The 22,167-nt window shown below is 39.0% G+C and overlaps 1 protein-coding gene across 3 annotated transcripts in view; it reads left to right on the top strand.

Annotated features, from left to right (window-relative positions):
• The window catches only part of slc12a8 (solute carrier family 12 member 8), a 36,611-nt gene that overhangs the window by 2,825 nt on the left and 11,619 nt on the right, over nucleotides 1-22,167 (top strand). For all 3 annotated transcript variants that reach the window (XM_022235372.2, XM_022235371.2, XM_022235370.2), the window contains exons 3-8: nucleotides 15,024-15,170; nucleotides 16,139-16,330; nucleotides 17,111-17,342; nucleotides 19,427-19,716; nucleotides 21,079-21,225; nucleotides 21,875-22,004. In XM_022235372.2, coding sequence (XP_022091064.2) covers nucleotides 15,024-15,170; nucleotides 16,139-16,330; nucleotides 17,111-17,342; nucleotides 19,427-19,716; nucleotides 21,079-21,225; nucleotides 21,875-22,004 — 1,138 coding nt within the window. The remainder of the gene's footprint in view (nucleotides 1-15,023; nucleotides 15,171-16,138; nucleotides 16,331-17,110; nucleotides 17,343-19,426; nucleotides 19,717-21,078; nucleotides 21,226-21,874; nucleotides 22,005-22,167) is intronic.

The following is a 22,167-nucleotide window of genomic DNA, read 5'->3' as shown; positions in this document are numbered from 1 at the left end:
GACCCTAAAATCAAATGCTCATCTTGAATAAAAATGCTGCATGGTTACAAGGCCCTCCCCCCCAAAAGAGTTATACTTCGCAGGGCAGGAACTTCACGGAGGCATCAGAAGCAATTGCCTTGATGTGCCTGGTCGTTTTCTCAATGCCCATTGAAATGTCCCCATAGACAAATCCATTTTTTAATACACTTGCCCTTTGCAGATGAGAGATTGCCGTGTCCTTTCAAGAACGAAGTTCCTGCCCTGACTTCTTGTTTCACTATCTATCCTATTAAGTTGACTACATGACCCTAAAGTTTTGTGGGACGGGGGATGTAGGAAATGTGAACCTGGGAAATAAGAAGTAAAATTTCAGTGTTTTAAATTTAGATTGTTTTTCAAAATGTTCGATGGGTCGACATGGTCGAGGTACATGTACCTGTACAGTAAGTACATGTAATTGAAAATTGAAATTCAGTTTTCATGAATAAAAGAAAAAAATCTTTTGACTTGTACACTACATGTACATTGTACATGTACCCTCCATGCCAGTGTTACACATACATTTTGCAATCTTTTTCAATTTCATTGCCAGTTATGGATATCATGTACATGTACGTGTATACATGTACATACCGGTACATGTACGTGTGAAACTCTATGGGTGAAGGTGGTTTTTCAGTAGACTATTGGAAGCCAGACATTTGTAGCAGTTATGTGCATGTATGTACATGTTGGCTTTACAAATGCAGTGGGGTACCAGTTGTGTTTGATCATCTTTCACACGAGTATCGATTACCAGGTGCTTTTACCTTTGGGTTATTCACCCACTTGAATCCCGTAGCATACCGTAGCTTGCTACTCCCTAGTACTACGTGTACATGTACACGTATGCACTGCATGATACAGATTCCAGTTCAAGTGCTCTGCATTATAACTAGGAACCAAGCTTATTTTGAGCATTATCCGAGCAGTGCTTGCATGGGCTTGTAACCAATGCAACCGCATAAAGCCAATGTACATGTACATTGTACATGTGTACAAGTGTATGAATTTTTCCATACATGTACATGCATGTACACTGTACCGGTATATGCATTAGATCAGGGTGTATGGAACCAAATACAAAATTGCCGTCATATGGTAATTGGTCATTTGCAAAAGCTGCAGGCTTTCCCACAAAGATGAAGCAACTTGCATCGTGCACATTGTATGTTGGACAAATGTTGGAAGCACATGTGGAGAAACATGCACCAAAAACTGGTTCCTACTGCTAGAAATAGCGAGAATGACATGGAATGGCCAGGATCCAGTGACCCCTGGCCCGCGACAACATACAATGTACATGTAATACTCCCTGAACTTCAACAGCCTGAAAATATGAAACGATCAAAAACTTCAGAAATATTTTTGCAAGTTACATGTAATTCACAAAATTAGATTGCACTTCATGCATACATACATGTAGGTATTTTTCAATTTCATGTACATGTACATGTGGTGTATTCATGTTGAAGTCAGTGGTCCAGTGAAGCCTGATGTCCTGTCGGACCATCACCGTGCTCAAGGAGCGATGGCCGGTCCAGGAATTCAACCCATCTTACATGTACATGTAGGTGATATACTACTGCGTAATATGAAAAATTTCGCATCAACATTTTGTATGTTTCTTATCTGGGACATGATATTTGGACTTGAAAGTGCTGTAAACGAAAGCTCTGTAACAAAAATTAGATGTATACATGTAGTCAATGAGAGAACAGCCAGGAATGTAAAAAAGGAGCTTTCATGGACAGACGGAACTTCATTGGTTCATCAGGGCTCACAATGTACAGTGTACATGTACATGTAGTGGTTTATTTTCACTGTGAAAAATACAAAGCTCCTAGATGAGCACATAAGGTTACGTCTATCCATATCCAGAGCCTTATATCAGGTACATGTAATACTGTAACAGGAATTTGTATGTGTGGTCGTGGCGTGGCATTCAATATGGCTGCTACCATTCATGGTGTAATACTGAAGGGGAAAAAAATCATTTTTTTTATGGGATTGGAACTATTTTGGAAAAAAATTGAAATTTGAAAACATTGAAAATTTTGAATGGTTCCTAAAGAGAAAAAAAGTGTCTATTTTAGTTTGAATGCAGTGTAGAAAGGTTCAACTTTAATGCATGTACCGGTACATGTAACTTGTACCCATCAACAGTGTTGTTCGTTTCATTTGAAACAAATGACATCCAACCTCCCTTTCTACCGGTATGGTCATATGATTTTTAACCGTTTTTTAAGTAAACAGGAAAGAACAAAACAACCAAGAAACTAAATAATTCAATAGCAATGTTTCATATGTAATGGGAAGCAGAATTGTCATGCTTTTTGGGGGAGGGGGCATAATGGGAAAAAAATGCCACCTCCACAAAAACTGGATGAAAAATTATTGCCATTATTGGCAACACCCCCACAAAATCTACAATATGGTACATACATGTGTACATGTACAGTACATGAACTGTATGCTGTATGCTGTCATTGCTGTGTGTGACCTTTTAGTTAGAGCTGAAGGAGGACTCGCATGTTTGTTCAGATGTACATGTTTTTACATACATGTACAGTATGTACATGTATATTACTTTATTCACATTTATTTACATAGTGTACAGGTACTGTATGTTTGAATGGTTCAAAGCATGCAGAGCCGATTTGACTCCTCCAAATTGAGCCATACTGAGTGAAATTTTGACCCTAGGCCTTCTACTGATGTACAGTACATGAAAATCCACTTGAATGTTCAGATTTTCAAGATTGAGTGAAAGGTATCTTCTTGCCTCAGAAAGAGAATTGGTGTCCCTTTAAAGTTTGTAACATTTTAAAGTTGAATTCCTGCAGAGTATGGTGCGGTAGGGACAATGGATTTTTGACGTTTCATTTTTTTGAGTTGGTGCCCTTTAAAATTGTTATGTCCAACGTGTCATGATCATGTTCAAAAATCACACTTGAAAATCAGCACTAAAGGGGCTGACCTACATGCATTAATCATTAACTCAAATGCCTGATTTGCCATTTTTTCAATGCAAAGACCAATTTCTGTGCATTCTGTGTAAGCCGTGGGCAGGTTAGGTTATAAGGTTCACTGTGTATGCAGTCTGGGCACAAGGTGGGCATGACTGCCAAATGTCAATCTCATGCATGGCATTAAGCAGCATTAGAGCTCCTCGGATCTCCATATGGCTTGATTTTCTTCATTTCCCCTTTAAATTTTGTGTTTTTGTCATTGCTTTCTAACTTCCAGACAGGGTTTCTCCTGCCTGTTCAGGTGTGAGGTGGCCCACCTCACTGATTTTAATGACTTTTGAGACTACCGGTACTACATGTACCTCTCACACTTGAAACAGACAAACATCAAGGAAAAAGCAAAAGAATGTACCCCCCGGTAGATTTTGAAATTGATTAGTTTCATTTTGTTCAGAATGGAATAGAGGGACACAGAACACAATATTGATTTACCGGTACATTTATTTTAGAGGAGAAATGTGGAGTAAACGTACTATAGAATTTATTTTAGGCCTTTTTGAAAATGCTTGCTTTTGTTAAAGGAACTACATGTAGAATTTTGGCAAAATTTGACCACCTCACGCATCAGTACCCCAGGGGAATCCTGTGTTTAGGGAGCTTATCGGCACATGCACATGTATATGTACTATAGCATCATAGACCTGATTGCCTCTTACATGAATGAGTATGCATTCTGCCTGAACAATATGGGTAAACACATTGCGTCACACGTCACAGTAATGACAGTGTGCTACACTGTAGTAGGGAAAGGATGCACTTCATTCATAGGAATTCTAGGGAGCTACATGTACTTATATCCATTCATGTGGTAATTGTGCACACTTGTACCGGTTCCTATAGATGTAGATTGTACCATGCTTGCAGAGTACCGTGTATGTACATGTACATGTACATGTACGGTATGTATGCACGTACATGTACATACATATATGCACTGTACATGTACTGCAGGTAACTTCAGGGTTTATGCATTGCTATGCAAATGTCCAGCTGCTTTTAAAAATCAACAAACAGTTAGGACCGACTGTTCAATGGAATGTCTTCAGACAAATATAATTACGTGCAGTGAATAAATATACATGTACATGTACATGTATGTACTCCTGCCTCCTGTGTGCTCTTCTTGTAAGGGAGCACAAGTGCATACACAATGCAATAAATCATATTTTACATCATATGGAGGTGCAAGCACATCGGTCCAGTTGCTGTTATGGTCCAACTCTCTAAGGTTCATGTGCAGAGCATCTTTTGATCTCAACTTCTGATTGCAGCAGAAGTTTAGGGGGCGGAGACAAAGGAAGGGGTATTACATCATTCTTCTCCTCACTTTTTGAAAAATAATTATTCCTCCCGGTATCATGTGATGATGTACGGATTCGGGACGGGTTTTGTGGGATTTGGTTCCCTTCTCCAGATTTCTTGGGTTAAGTTGTTACATGTACATGTACTGGTATCATTGTTCGGTACTTTATGCACTTTTGTACACAAAAAAAAGTGTCACAGCCATGTGGGAGAGAACTCGTGCCAGCTAAAATTCCTGGAAAAAGCACAGTAAAACCACATGTACATGTAAATGATGCAAACTGGCAAATGAAATCATTTTCACCACTACTTAGCCCTCTGCTAGGTGTTTCATATACATGAACAGTACAGTACATGTACATGTAATAGGTATAATCCTTGGATTCCACCTATGAGGGATAAAATTCCAACCCACCTACCGTACATACATGTATGTATGTAATGTACATGTACCATACATGTACAGTAACGGTACATGTACTTTCAAACATTCTTTGGCAACTGCACTTTCAAACATTCTTTGGCAACTGCAGCATATACTGTACCCTACATGTACGCGTATCTCATACATGTACATACTTTATCAATCCTTGCATCTAAAAAATTCATGTACATGTAGATGTACATGTATGCACATGTACAAACATGACAAAGGCTATGAAATTACTGAAATACCGTACGATTGCACTTTTTCGTATTACTGTAGGAGTAATGTCAGTGTGTGCTCCAGTGATATCAGTACCATGCCATGCTTCTATCAACCCGCTGAAGCAGTGCATGTCAAGTACGGTAATTACGAGGGATGCCCGTTAATTATCCTTCATTGCCTCTTCTTAAAGCCTCAAAAATTTTATTCACAACATTACGGTGTGGCTTGATGTACATGTACAGTATGTACATGTATGTACCGTTAAATGGGACCATCAAATACTGGCAGTGTCTGTCAGTGTCTGTGGGTTTATCCATGTATTCAGTTATGGACATTGAACAATAGAAGTTTATTGATACATGTATAAAAATGTACATGTATAGTAAATGTACTCATGACATGCCATTATTTATGTATGCTAATTTATGCACAAAAGTAGCATAAAAAGTAAGGAGAATTTTGTTTCTCCCTGATATTGTACAGGTGTACCGTACATGTATGTGTCCGTTTGTGTTGAAAGACCCCAGAGAGTAGTCCAAACATGCAATTAAAGCAGACCTTGTGTATTAGTCATGTTACCGGTAGTTAAGCAGATTTTAGTGTTATGATGCACCATACCAGTACAATACAATTTTAATGTATACATGTATATGTACCAGTACAATGCACATTGTACATGTACACTATACAGGCTGTAAATTGTGCCATACATGTACATGTACCTAGCTAAAAACTGACATACATGTACATGTACAGTTCGTCTCATCATCTTTCAATCATTACTATGGAGGCAGTGGTGTAGCCACAGGGGGAGGGGGATGGAAGGCACAAATTCCCAGGTGCCCCCAGGTGCCCTCTTCCCCTGAAAAAAAAAACAAAAACGGATGAATGGATATCGAACAAGCTAACAAAAACATGCCCCCCAAAAACGGCACACCACTGAAAGCTGGTGCCCCCATAAGATGATGGTGTCCCCTTTGTGCCCCCCCACTAGTAAAATCCTACATGTAGCTACACGTACATGTAGGCCACTGTATGGAGTGACAATCCATATGTACATGTACAGTAATGCTCATGTACATGTACATGTATAGACTTTAGTACATGTACATACATACTGTACATGTACATGTGCAGGGTATGTACAACATAGTGTGCATGTATACATGATCAGCCTTCAACCCACTACCCATGTTGTTCGAAATGAAGCAGTGGCCACAGATACATGTACATGTACGGTACGTTTCTGGAATACAGTCAGTGAACAGCTGTTTGTGATGACATAGGCAACAATGTTATAAAACAAAGATGACATTTTTATTTCCTTTAAACAATTGCACAAGTGATGGCATGCATAGGCCCTGTACATTGTGTGGCAATAAAGGTTGAGATTATGGCCCAACCTGCCTGTATGGTACATGTGCATTAAGCCCTTCCCCAGCAAAGTAATGTAGAAACAAAAAGGAAAATGAAAGGCAATAAAATAACTGAAAATACACACACCTACTGTACGTGTATGTGTGTACAGACGTGTATGCTCGTGTAGATCTGTGCACCTGTACCATGTTGCATTACAATGTACATGTAGTAACTGATTTAGAAAATGCAAAGGAAAGATTAGACAAAAAATTCTAAGTACATCTGTACATGTACGTGTATGTTATCAGCGACATGTGATCTTGCATACGTGTACAATTTGTTGTGTACATGTATGTACATGTACATCTACGTACATGTGATAGTACATCCATGGGTACCTACATATACAGTACATGTATGTACCAGTATATCTATAGTACATGTACCCCCGGTATGTGTACATTACAGTACATGAACACATACATGTACAGTCTGTACTGGTAATTACCTTACATTGGGTCTGCTGTATAGAACACATTTTAATACTTCCAATTACATGTATATGTAATAAACAGTTTTTCTAGCATACATGTAGCTACTGGTACCAGTATGTTAATTTATTCAACTCACAGGCCCTCCATGAACAATTGAACAGTTAATTTTACTCAGTGAAATAAATACATGTACCATTTCCAGGTGATTTCTTCACTCTACATGATGTAAAAAAAGGAAACTAGTTAGCAGCTTGAAATAATTATTCTTATAAGATGTGAGTCACAAATATTTCTAAAACCTTAAATTTGTACAGTATTGTCCTGACATGTTCAGTTACAAGTAAAAAAACTAGAATAGTACGATAATTACCGGCAGGTATCATTTTCAGCTTGTAATCCTGCTTTGAATATTTACACTAAATATTATTGCTAAGATATATTTGTACACGTGGTGATATTAGCAGGGCCTGCAGGTATTTTTTCTGTCTTGCCAAATTCAAAGTGAATAACAATACCTAGGAGCTTGATTTATTACCAGTTGGGTGGTCTGATCCAAGCATTACATGTACATGTACTGTATGTACATGTACATGTATACACTGTACGCTGTACCTGCTCTGGACTGTAATTTAATTAAGCCACATTGTAAATGCTGGATGGCTTGATGAGTATTGCATACATGTACGGTACGTGTACACCTTCATGAAAACTAAAAATGTTTATGTGTGTTTCATGTTTCAATTAGCCTGAAATAACTGTATTTTTACTGAGTTTTCCTAACAGAAAATCTTACGTACAGTACATGTATGGTACATGTACATGTTCAAGTGCATTTTACATGTAAATAAGATTTCCATTAACTTTTATGACAGCAATAGTGTACATGTACATGTAAGTACCGGTACAAGTACCGGTACTGGAGGTTTAATTTCAAAGTTTTCTCCAATAATTTAACTGAGCAAAGAGCATCAGCGGCTGACTTTCAGTTGCTTTGAGGAATTCTAGGTATCCCAGTGATAAATTGTCCTGTTTTGAGGAAAAAGAGCCAGGTCCTTTAACATGTATGTGATGGTTCAGCTCAGTACATTCATGTACATGTAAATGCAAATGTAGGCTAAGTACATGTAGTACATTTATGTGTACGTTTCTCAAACTTCCTAACCAGGGTTTCACTTAATACAGATGAACATTTACAATGTAGGATCCCATGTTCATTGATTGCATGCATCATGTACATGTACATGTATGTACACTTCATGTGTTGTGTACAGTACAGTACATTGCCTTATGTTACAAGACATGTCTAAGGGGTCAGCCTTAGAGCTAAATTCCACATGTACATGTAGGCCTATGTAATTCTAAGCAGTTTTGTTCCTTGTTTGCCAAAAAGTTAGAATGGGGGAGTATACCGTGTACAATGGCCGAACGGCTAATTGAAAATAATAATTTGTTTTGTTTTCATGTACAGGTACAAACTTGCGAAAGTGAAGAACCTTTAATAGAAAAAAACAGAGGGTGAAAATTCTCTAATTTCTGATAGTTTGTAAATTTCTTGTACATGTACAGTACATGTAATACAAGTACAAAATGCACATTAATTGCAAAAGTATTACAATTGTTTGCATTGTACACTGTACATGTACAGTTTATACTACCGGTATACCCTGGGTGGATGGTACGGTAGATTGTACCATGTACCGGTATGTACATGTACATGTACACATCTGCAAAATTGATGCTTTCCAGTCATACTGGCTGATACATGATGCCTGTTATGCCTGTATACCGGCATATAATATGTATACTGTATTGTGTTGTTCCTGTATGGTCAGATGGTGGCAGCTGCTTGCTCTGGAGTATGTCAATATTGTACTCATAGCGAGTTGACTGAGCTTCGATTGGCTGGCTATTACCCAACGGTTGTCGTGCTTCCTCATCGATTGGACCTCCAGAATTTGTACCAAGCTTTTTTGGGCACTGTGACAATTCAGAGTGGTTTGGAAGGGTTTTTTTTGGGGGGGGGTGATTAAAGTGCGTGTGTCAATTTTACTGTGGACATTTGGAATACAATTTGGATGAAGTCTTCATGAAATTTGTAAATACATGGCTGACATGTGCACTGTGAGTACACGGTACATGTACTTTACATGTATCTGTGAAAGAAAAAAAATACACGGCACTCAGCTTCTAGGAACATGGCTGATTAAACAATGTACATGTAAACATGGTAAAATGCAGAAATATCTCTGTATACAAAATGGTGTTTTGGGAATGCACATGCTGACATGCTCGGCACTGAGATTGACTGATGTCTTGAGATGCCATATGCTCTCACCTTGTCCTGCATTAGCATCTTCATCACTGTGCTTCCTCGAGGGCACTGCTCCCCAGAAACTGGCATTGTCGTCAGAGTGAGTATCATGTCAGCTTGGCTGACTGAGTACACGTACATGTACATGTACATGTACGGTACCTCTATGCTGTACAGAAAATGCAGTGAATACATGTACATGTACATGGACATTATGTACCGGTAGGGTCTGTTCTTTCTATACATCTACGTACATCGTATACATGTCACAGTCACATTTTTGCATACTGTGGCTGCTGTTAAACTACCGCTGGCCATCACTACCAAAGCAAATCAAATTCAGTAAGTGTTAAAATATATCTCAGGCAGCTATCCAAACACAAAATATGTGTAATAAACACCACTACTAAACATTACTTTATGAAAATACCATACAGACCTCTTTAAAAGTCGAAGAAATTTATTATGAGGTACTTAACTGATATTAACCAAAGGTAATATTTTTATGGTGGGCAATATGACAGCAATCTATAGACAGTACAGTGTAGTGTACCGATATGCATGCATGCTTGTTTGTTACCCTTCCTCGTGATGTGAATTTGTCCAAGTTACAGAGGCATGTTTGTTCTTGCTTTTGTTCTTGATCACATCTTTCAGTAACAATTTTTTGTGGCCAGTACACGTCCGTTTCGTTTATAATACAACATACCGTACCTATGGTACGCTGCGCATATTGGAATCAACTTGTTACAAAAATACACGTGATTACCCTATCCATATCAGTCAAAATCAGCCATGTGTAGGTGAAGTGACATCGTGTGATACATTGTACACCAGCCTATAATGTAGCAGGAGACAAGTGGGAGGAGGTTTTGAACAGGATTGGGGCCAGCCACTCTGGCATGTCTGGGTAAAGTGTACATGTAGTTAGATATTGAAGACTGCATCTCTGAAGACTTACCATACCTGTACATGTAGCTTTGGCTTTCAAACAAAGTTTCAGTGTTTTGCTGATTATATAAAACCACATTAAAACCATACATTTCCAATCCCATTCTCAGCGATGGAACTGCCAGCTGAATTATGCCTAACTACTGTGCATGACATATACATGTACAGCCTGTTACATGTATGTGTCACGTCTTGAGGTGGCAGCTGATCTTATTGATTAAAGTTTCAATCAACATGCAGGCTTCTGTTTCTGTCGTCTGTCCGCCCTTTGGTTTTTTTTAGAATGACAGATATGCAAAACATTTTTGGCTTCATCCCAAAGTTGTGTGAATATTGAGGGTTATCCTCCAGATAAATTGTTTTGAAAGGCATTCTGTCTAAAGACTTTTTGTCCCCAAAAAGAGTTTACATGTTTGCCATGTTTTGAACTTACCGGTACCTCGTGTAGTTTACATGCATGTTAATGGTGCATGGAAATGCAATGTGGAGTCCCTACTATAACAGCACACTTTGACTGTTTTCTTTACTCCAGTGCTGCCAGACTTCTTTTGGTCTGTAAACTCAAAACATTTTGAGAAATATTTTGACTTTACCAGACTTGCACTGTCCTTAGGATTTTGGTGATAAAACTTCCACAGCATTCACATTGTAAAAGAAAAAATCAGTGTTAACATGGTAAATAAATTAACTAAATTTACTGTCATGCATGTTGGTCATACCTGTGCTATCATCAAGTACAAATAGATACGACTGTAAAAAACAGAGCAAACAAAAAACACTCATATACGCTTTGCTGTACAATACCGTATTTCAGGGCTTTGTTTCACTATCTTGATATACATGTACATACGTACATGTACATGTATTCTTGCTTTCATGGCTAGTCTAAGTACGCATATTGACATGTTCATTACTTGCAGATGCTGCGATTTAAATGTTCACAATACACAAACTGCATGTACATGTATGTCATACTGATATGTTCATTTACATCTTCATGATAAAGATATGTGAAATTCATCAATGGTACATGTACTTTCTCCTGGGATGATTCCTGCTGGAGTATGCACCCACACAGCTCCTTTTAATACACATGTACCCGTACAGGTACATGTACAGTAGTTGCCCGAGGGAAAGCTGTACACATTAGTTTTGCCATATCCACCTTATAATCCTCTCCCACACAGCCAGTATATCACTACTATCCATCTGTCATTGTGTTTGGAATATGAAATGAGACTTGTCCTGGTGCAAATAGCTATGGAGAGGGAAGCCGGCAATTTATTGATTTCAGATGCTGTTGGCAGAAAGGATGATGCACCGTACAGGGTCAATATGAGAATGAAGCTAGCCTATAGGCATGATTGAATGGGATTCAAGGGGATGTTGGAGCTTTAAAGATACTGTACATGTACATGTAGTTAGTATACTGCATGGAAAAATTTTCACACATGCTTAATTTACTCACATGGATGTTAAACCTCGGCGAGAAAAAAAATAATTTTACCCACATTGTAAACACTCTTTCAGCCTCCTCTTCATTTTTTGTGATGGATACACATACATGTAACTCAAAAATTCCCCTAAGAAAATTAGTCCTCACTTTCTGCTTTTGTGTGGACAGGACCAAGCAATGAATTCTGTGCATTGGCAAGTGTACACTGTATGAGTATACACTTGTGTGTCAATGTACATCCATGTACATGTACCAGTACATGGATATACATGTACATGAACATGTATGTCCATGTTTAGAGTGGGTTGCTTTAGAACATGTAGAATGTTATATACCAGTACATGGTACATGTGATTTACTCCCAAGTTGTGTGACATTGTTGGACTGTTACAGAGCGGTTGAAAACATTCAAAACAAAAGTATTATTACTCTATTTTCAGTTTTGCTAGTTAATTAAATGGGATCCAAATGTGAAAAGACTTACCGTACATGTACATGTATGTAGCGGTATACCATACCTGTATTTGCCAAGTTTTATCTGAGCAGCTGTGTACTACGTACATGTGTACCGGTACATTGTGCAACTTTAATTTACAAAGCAGGCTGCAAAATGTACATGTACATGTACAAATGTGCATGTATGTATATCTCATGAAGTTTATATCCAGCAGCTTTGAAAACTGCCATTGCAGTACGTACTGCATCGGTACGTTTGCATACTGTACACCTCCATAATTGTATCTTGCTGCCATCTTATGACCTTGATAAATAAATAACACTCCTTGGATCTACATATTTTCATGTAAGTGAAAAGTCATCCTTTAAACATGCTCTTACAAGCAGGTCATACATCTCTGTCATCAGGTCGCATTTCCTTTTTTTGAAATTTGAGCAATACAGCTTCACACACATACACATGTATATGTACATGTACTTGTTCCCTAGTTGTGGGGACAAACACAACTTTGTGTTTGACCTATTTTTTGCCCAACAAAAGAATAACCCGTTGAAGTCCTGCCCATGTATAATGCACAAACAGATACATGTAATGGCAAATATCCGATAGACTATGTGTGACCGGCTCTAGAAAAATGGGTAATAAGTCGCCAGATTCAGGTTATCAGTTTTTGATGTGGCTGGATTGAGTACATGTACATCAAAAGGTACAATTTGATTTATGAATGCCCCCATATGCACTGCGTTCCAGAGATATCCACATTTTTGGATACAATAAAAGCACTTTCTGAGCAAAAGCTCAGAAAGTGTAACACTTGGAAACACAATGCTATGTAGGATTTCCTACTGAATGATCAATTTTTCATCTTTATTTATCAGTATCCATGTTTGTAGTCACAAATTCTGAATACATAAATGTTATACAAGCTAATAGAGGAAAAAACACAAAATCACATTTTTAAGACATTTTGCCTTCTTCCAGAACAGGCCATAACATATTTTGGAATTGCACGACTTATTACCCTTTTTTGCAGAGTGGGTTACATATTGTTTAGAAGAGAATTACATATAATTATTGATATATTTTGGATAGATTTTTCTGGATTTGGGGATTTTAATGAAATTTACAATGTACCATGCCTACTACAGTACAGTACATGTACAGTACATGTAAATGTATGTACATGTACATGTATGTACAATGTACATGTACAGACATCCCTGTATATTAGATCCCTGTACAGTTTGTTATCTTGAACACATCCAACTGTGTTGGTACAGTGTATGTGTACATGTAGATCCATCTGTGTCAATATGTACATGCACATGTAGGAGAGGGCCATGTTAGGTTAAGATTTGATTACCCTATGGCAGTCATTTGTTGCCGGGCATCATGTTAGCTTGGCACTGATGGTCAACTGTCAGGAGGAAAAATATCACTCTGCGGCAGTACATGTATGTGTGGGAGATTATATTTCATACATGTACCGGTAGGTCATATGAATTACCAGTATCCATCATGCATTCAGTTGACAAGTGCAGATAAGCTTTCTTCCATATTCATTTGCTGTGAAACCTTATCATGAATATTAGAGGCTGGAGGTTTTAGTGAAAAGAAGTTTCATCTATCAACACAATGTTATACTTTTTATTAGACTTGCTTTGTGTCTATTAATGTATTTCACATCCCCTTACATGTACATGTACTTGTATCGGTATGTGTACATGTATGTGTACATGTGCAGAGGAATAATTTCACTCTCATATTAACTTACTTCTATCTTGATTATACATGTATTTACCCAACTCTCCCAGCTTCCTAGATCTGTTCATGATCACAAGGAGTTTACGTTTACATGTACATGGAGGAGTTTCTAAAATGAAGCAGTCAAAGTTGAGGTCAAACCCTTAATTACACTTACCCGGTAGACTGGAAGTGTTTAATTACAATTGGAGGGACTGTGCTAATTGTTGGCATCTATTTTGTTTTTTTTTTGCTAATCAGCCAGCACATCTATGGTACTTTATTTACCTGAAACTGTAACAAATGTATTAAATATTTATAAAGTACATGTATAAAGTATTTGATAAAGTAAATGCTTTGAATAATCACGTAGAAAAGGAATGGTTGCCAGCCATGCCAGCTGCACAGGAATAGATAAACACATTCATTTCATAGTGCTTGTAAACTTTTGACCACAACCATGACAACAGTACCGGTTCGTACACTGCACTGGGGGGGACGTTTACACGTTTAAACCAAACCAGAAAAATTTCAAATCCGTAACTTGTATTCCCAAACATTTTAATGGAACTACCCCTTTTGTAGGTTTGGCATTTTGATTTCCACACACAATCTTGCTCTCACTTTTATTATAAACGATGCCTGTCAAATGTTCATGTAATCTGATTTTAGGAACACTTTACTCTTGGTCATATCAAAGGAATACCTCAATTCATCACCGCAACTTTGTGTCGACAACTTACATTGTGCACAATTTGTTTCAATGACACCATGGTAAGGTTACACATTGAAACGGTATGGGAAAGTTTTCTAAATGTTTTTCAAATTAAACGTAAATTCCCACCCTGGACCAGTACAATGTACATGTTTAGCCCAGTCGCTGTTACAGTTCTTTACAAAGAGCTTGATGGCCCTTGTACACTTACATGTAGTTTCCAACACAGTGGTAGATGTGAGAGGATTCAAAAAATCACAAAACTTTGCAGAAAAACGCCTCGGCAGTTAGAGTTTGTACAGTACGCACTGTACATGTACGTGTATAAGCCCTAATGCAACGTTGTGATTGAGCCGCACAGATCAAAGAAATTACCATTCCTTTGAAAATGTTGAGCTGCTGTTTTAGGATGCATCTCATGATCTCGATATGGACTGTTTTTTGAGTTGAAGCAATCTTGAGGCAAGATTGATAGAGTACTTGATCTCCCAGTGATTGTAGTTTACTTTACTCTGTCTATTTATTTTCTCCAGGGATCATTGACAAGCCAGAAGCCATGGTGGAAAGCCAACTTTTTTGTCCGGGAGCCTGTACTCTTCGGTACCTGGGATGGTGTCTTCACATCGTGCATGATCAACATTTTCGGTGTGGTCATCTTCTTAAGAACTGGCTGGGTTGTGGTGAGGAAACAGAGCAGCTTCAAACTTTTCAACTTGAGCTGGGTCCGCTACAAAGTAGAAATGATTGCTTTACAAGTAAACTCGGTTAGCCGAGTGGCAGAGAACCAGTTGCCAGCAACACATGTTTGATGAGGTTTGGGCTGGTTACCTGCGTTTGTTACAAACTGGAAGTTTTTGTATGCTTTTCAATGGTGACTCATCCTGTGAACAAATCTTGATACATGTACATATATGTAAAGATCATGCTAAAAAATGGTGCCCTAAGCAGTCTGTACACACAGGAGATGTACATGTGTTGTACACATGTTACTTCAGTATTACACAGTACACGTACATGTACGTTATGCAATACTTGCATAATTCCTTGACATCTGATTGGTGGATCGTTGATCACATCTCATTGAATTAGTTGTTCAAATCAGGGATACCATTGAATAGAACTTCATTTCACCTAATTGCCTGGTTCCCGCCCCTATTTCATATATTTCATTCCCATTAAGAAAGAAGAAAATAATGAACCAGTCTAACATTGCACAATACTGGTGCGATGGCCGCGCTGCAGAATTGAATCTGTTTCACAAAATGGTGGCCATTAATACAAGACGACCATTTGTTCTAACAGAAGAGGAAATGATGACGAGGATTTACAATGTACAGGTGTTGTATAAAACAATGAATATTTCACATTTGTGCAGTGGTAAGAATAATTTCATTTCAGTGACTGATGAAATGTTCCGTGCCGCGCAGCTTGACCTCGTGAAATAAAACATTTCATCTGTCACCTCATGTACCATTGTACTGGTAAACATTCAATGTTTTTGTCATACTCATTTTGTATGCATGTACATGTACGATACCAGGATATGCAGACTATTATACATGTATATGTACACATGTGTATGGGTATATTTATACTATTAAATGTACGGTATAATAGTTTATTTTGTCTCCTTTTTTTTTCCCCACAGGGTAATGCAGGGATTGGCCTATCTTGCCTCATAGTTGTACTTACAGTTTTAGTAGCACTCATTGCTGCTCTAGCAGCCATTGGCGTCTGTGAGAGGTGTCATGTAGAAAGTGGCGGTGTCTATTTCTTAGTCTCCAAGGTTCTAGGAGCGAGGATAGGGGGAGCTATAGGGATGTTATATGTTTTTGGGCAGGTAAGTGCAAGAAAGGCTTAAATTGAAACAAACAAATGCTGATTGAACTGTCCATTTTAGGTCAGTTCAACTCACTACGGTAGCTATAGTGTTCATTGTAATTAAGCTGGAATTGGAATTCGGAAGTAGAAGCAGAACATGAATTCAGAAAATTCTGAATCAAAAAGGAAAATTCAGAGTGAAAACAGAATACCGTACATGTAGAAAGATGGTCAAATCGCCAAGCATTTCAAAGTTTTAACACCTGTACTACAATGTATTGCATAGCATGCAGTCACTAATGAATTAAGAAAATATAGAACACCTGGGCAGTTTCTAGCAGTAGGGAAAGTACATGTAACAGGCTGGGTGGTTTTATTACAGTGATAAACGGGTTAGAAGGTGTGCGATATTTTCCGTAAATGTTTTCCAAATCAACTCTAACCCCCAACAGAATGCAACACAGCTGATTTGAGAATCCTGCTTCATGCAGTAAACACATGTACATGTACGTTACATCCACATGCACTGTTGGGTTCTGTGGCACTGTGTAGTACACTGGATAAACACCAGCCTTGCCCCCCGTCAAGTTTTACAGTGTACATGTACTCTGCCTCTTCTAAATGCAATAATGTATGTAACTTTTCACCACTGTTGCATTCTGTTTCATTACACAGAGATGGGGCTAAACCTAGATTTCCATTCTGAATCAGTGCATTTTGTTGCATTCAATGGATAGGGTTAAGTCTAGATTTCATCCTTGACCACTGCATGGAATTGTTTCCTCATGTTCATGCACAGACCGTGGCATGCGCCCTCTACTGCACGGGCTTTGGCGAGTCCATTGCCGAGACCTTTAATTGGGAGAACACTTGGGCAGTCCGGGGGGTGGGCATAGCCACCATCCTCCTCCTGCTGGCGGTCAACATTGCCGGAGTCAAGTGGGTGGTCAAGATGCAGCTGATCTTGCTGGCTGTACTGGGCATTGCTACACTGGACTTCCTGGTTGGGACATTTGCCCAGTCTGACCACGGTAAGGGTTGTAGTGTTGACAAATCAGTAGTCCCTTTCTCACGCCTTGTTTTCACCTCCAACGTTGCCATGAGGCCCCAGATTGACACTTTGGGCCCCTTACCATGGAAGCTGTTAGTCAGTATGGGTTCCATTACTACAACAGGAACATCATTGCATCTAACATTGTGCCAGAGGTTGAAGTCTTTCATAGTTTCATCATGGTTCCGAAACTGGGGACAAAACCTTAGTCTACATGATTCGCTATTTCCCCTGCTTGTCTGGCATAAAAATCATCACCTCTAGTCTTGAGTATGCTAGGAATTTATCTTGGCTCTGTGGCCCAGGAAGTGTCTCATAAAGTAATTTGGACCATGTGGAATGCTCCTTTTGGAATGGATGGCTGTTTCACTTTGAACATGGCATTTCCTGATTAGAACGTTGCCTCGGAATGATCTACATGCACTGTATGTGCAAAGCAGATCATACCTACGCAAGGAACATTCCTGATTTTTTAGATGTTCAACTAAGAGGTTTGCAGGTCTAAAAAACCCTAGAAATCAGCAAGTTTAGTCTTGTGCATTTCCAGCATTGTAATGTACTGTTGGGAACACTTTTATGAGATTGTGTTACTGATAGCCTGTAGGCATCATTAATGTGTCCTCATTTTGTGTTGGAGTTTCTTACGTCCTCAAGACAACAGCATCCTCATATTATTATTATGTTATTGTTATTGTATTTCCAAGTAGGTCACTTGGGAGACATTTTGTGTTAAATTTTTCAACATTAGGGAGACATCGGTCATTAGGGAGACATTTCAATGTCTCCCTAATGCTCCAACTACCAAAAGGAGGAAAATTGTTACAGTCCACATTTTGAGAGATGATAGATTAGGGTCTGAAAGGAAAACATGCAAAGTTTGGTTAAGATCGGATTAGGGAATATTGAATTATGGGACGGTAAAGTTTGAAAAATTTTGTGCACGTTCCTATGGGAATGTCTCCCAAGTGACCCATTTTCGGTAAATATTACTATTATTATTAATTTTTATTTGGCCATCAAGCAAAACAATACAGAAACTGGCAGTGAAATAAAACAAACTGAACAAAAACTGAGGAAAACTGGACAATAGATAGTGAGGTGGATAAATGGAGAGATAAGAAAGGGAAAAATAGGCAAAAGGGAGACAGGGACTAAATAAAAGGGTTATAAGCTGGCCTGGATTCATAACAGTATAATTAAACACTGTGGGCCAAGGACCTATCCAAACTTAAAATGCCAACACACAACATGTATGATCAAACATTTGCATATTGTCAGTGCTCTGGGCCCAACCTCACTCAGCCACCACACAACACTCCCACACACCCCAACCCAAACCCATCCCACCTTTCTCAAGATACATCCAATTCAAGCCAGTGGCTGTCCTTGTGAAATGGCCCAGAGCACAGGAAATATACATTAAATAGTGCATTTCTATATAATTGATATAAAATTAGAATAACATAAAAGTAATCTTTTACAAGCTGGAAGTTGAAGTGTCATTAATCAGTTTAACAATAAATTTCGGAACATTCCCAGTAAGTATAAAGGCAAACTACAGGTCATAAAAGTGGGTAATCAGGTTTCGAGTGAAACACGTTAAAGAGTCAACTGTCCCAGAGTCCTAATGTGAGATGGGAGGCTCAGCCAAATGCGTGGAAATGAAGGTATTGGGGTGTTGTTCAATTTAAGTGTTCTGACAAAGTGATGGCAGAAGGTTAAAACATCGAGATGGCGGGAATTCCTTCTTAGACTGTTTGAAAGATGTACTTGTTTATTTCATTTATTTTATTTCATGTGCGTCCAACAGTAGAAATGCCGATTACAGGATGATTATAACAATGAAAAAATGTTAAGTTTTAGAGGGAGGAGGAAAAGCTCTGGTAAATATTCCAGGGAAAACCCATGGCATCAGGCGGGAACTGAAAACTCAATCCACAAGCTGACCTAGATGGGATTCATACCACAGGTTGTAGTGATGTTTAGTAAAAAGTCGTAGTACCAGTTTAGTAAAAAGAAAAATGCCGTGCTCACTTTGTGTTTTCCTTTTCTGCTGTCCTCAAGAAAATGGCGTCCTTGGCTTCAACAGTTTGGCCTTCACCAACAACTCAGGTCCCTCCTACCTGGAAGGTGAGAACTTCTTCACCGTCTTTGGAGTCTTCTTCCCGACGGCAACAGGTGTGATGGCCGGCATCAACATGAGCGGTGACCTGCGCAACCCCAAGAAGAGCATCCCCTATGGCACGCTGTCAGCCCTTGGGGTGACCACTGTCCTCTATCTGCTCTTCGTCTTGCTGCTGGGGGCTACCTGTGCTCGCTGGGCGCTGCAAGAGGATTACATGATCGCTGAGAAGGTAGGGGTGGACAACAGGTTGAGCTTGGCAAATTTGCCGTTTGCAAGGGTGGATGTGCAGTTGACACAGGTGTCTCTGTTATGTACAGTGGAATGCCGCTATAACAAACTGGACGGAATCCACGCTAAATGTTTGGTACAGCGGACGTTCAGTATAGATAAATTAAATGCCAAACGTTTTGTCGCCATGTTCAATAACGCCCTCTCTTCTCTAACTGAAGTCCTCCCTCTTGTGATTCTGTGCTTCGCTGTTTTCTTGATGGTTTGCCATTGCACTCACATTTAAGGTTTCTAGAAATGTATATTTGTTCATTATATTTATTTTTTTATTAATTATTGAGTTACAAAATTGGTTTCAAGTTAATCCTAAAAGTTGTGATTAATCTTCTTTCAGCCGTAATGTTGTTTTGAGAATGAAATGTACTTGTAAAAACAATAAAATGAATACATGTATGATGAATGACAACATGATGAAGGGAAGGGAGAAGGTGCTTGTGTTTTATTTATATTTTTGTAGATTTCATTGACCGTTGAGCAGCCAATCCTGTATTCTCGAGCAATAGCTGCTTGCAAGGCTCCACCATCAATTCTCTTGATGATTTCTTACTTATCGGCAAGGGCCATGATCTTTCTCTTTCTCATGACGAGCTTGGAAGGTTTCGGAATATGCAGCAGAAAACTGATGAAAGCGTAGATGCGTACTCGAGCACTGTAACCAGATTGTAAGCTATTTTGGCCATTCGAACCTTTTCAAAAGCGGCCGCTGTCATCAAACTAAAAAAAACTCATGTTTGGTAGGTTTTGTGCATGAAACATTGGGAGCCAAGGACGGTGTTCGGTATAGCCCAATGTTCGGTGTAGCGGTGTACAGTATAGTGGTGTTCCACTGTAGTTGATCACGGTCTTTGGTTTGTTCTTTATCTGTGCCATATAAAAAAGGAATGTTTATGTACAGAATCCATAAAATGGCAATTGCAGATGGCGGCAAATGCATGTAAATAGAGCTGAAGATACATCTGTTGTCAGTATCTGCCCACGCATAAGCACCTGGCAAAGACTAGACCAACATAATACTCTAGCTCTAGACACAAGGTTTGAATGCATCCATACATATCATGCTTTAAAGGGGCAGACAACTGCTTCCCCTCCCTACATTTTGCCTGTGTGTGTATATTTGCACATGCATTGGAGGCAATAATTGGAAGTAGTAGTACAACCTCCTTGAGTTGTCTGACCAACTCCTCACCCAACTCGTCTTTCAATAATAAACAAGAATTTTTCTTCATTGTAACCTAAATTTATTCCCCTCCTTCGCTTTGCACAAAACAATAGTAAATATGTCAGATTTTTCCTTTCGACCAAGGTATCTCTAGTGGGTTTCCTCTGGTTGATGGGCCTGTATATCTCCAGCTTGTCCTCCTGTCTAGGGGGTCTGTATGGAGCCCCTCGGATCCTTCAATGCATTGCCAACGAGAATGTTATCCCCATCATCAAAGTGCTTGGCCACGGGGTAGGTAGAATGTAGAAAAAACAGTATGTATGTCCTGTGTGTATTAGTAGGATATTAGAAGATGTGTAACATTGTTGGGTTTGATCAGTGAATCTTCACGATTGCCCAGTGGCATTGTACAGTCGGGTGACCCTGTTCAAAATCTGTCCATCTGTACCTCAACTATTTCTTCCTATTCGCAGCTGTTGAAAAAGTTTTTTAAATTCCGGGTAAAGTTGGTTATTTTGTCCAGGATCATTGGACAGCACTAGAGGATCATACACATTCACCCATTGTTCAAAGCGGTGTAGTTTAAATATAAGAAACCCTGTGTTTAAGACTAGAAGGTTTCATTCTTAAAATATCACCTTTTGTGCAAGGGAAACTCCACAAAAATACCCTTTCGTCCCATATGGAACACCATGCTTTTTTAATTGCACAAATCATCACAAAGGCTAGTGAGGTCAAAATGCTTGTAGGTATTGTTCATCCAGATGCCTAGCAGGAGAATGAAAAATACTGAAAATCTGTAAACATCTTCGAGGGTAAAACGTCTGTTCTGTGTGGGACCCAGACTTGCCCACAACTTTCTCAAAGAGAGCAAAAAGGCATAATGGCAGTTGCCCAGTGACTGAATTCTTAATTTTTTATTACAACCCCTTGATTGCAGAAAGGGCCCAACAAGGAGCCAATCTTTGCCTCACTGGTTGTCTGTTTTGTCGCTATCCTCTTCATCTTCATCGGTCATGTGAACGAGTTGGGACCCATCGTCACAATGCCGTTTCTTGTCACTTATGCAGGTGAGGAGAAATCTTCAACCAGCCTAATTTTGGCATGTTTTTGTTGCACCTCAGAGCTCAGAGACCTAATTCCACCACACTGTTATTACATACGTTATCCGCCCCAAGCTCAAGTGCGCCCCCAATCAGTGAAAAGAAAGACAGGTGGTTACAAGTGGGTTCT

Source organism: Acanthaster planci, linkage group LG02, assembly GCF_054643075.1.
Source record: "Acanthaster planci isolate LZ-2023a linkage group LG02, COTS_SCS, whole genome shotgun sequence".
NCBI classification, from domain to species: domain Eukaryota; kingdom Metazoa; phylum Echinodermata; class Asteroidea; order Valvatida; family Acanthasteridae; genus Acanthaster; species Acanthaster planci.
Note: the sequence above shows the minus strand (reverse complement) of the source record. Positions and strands in the feature narration are given on the sequence as shown.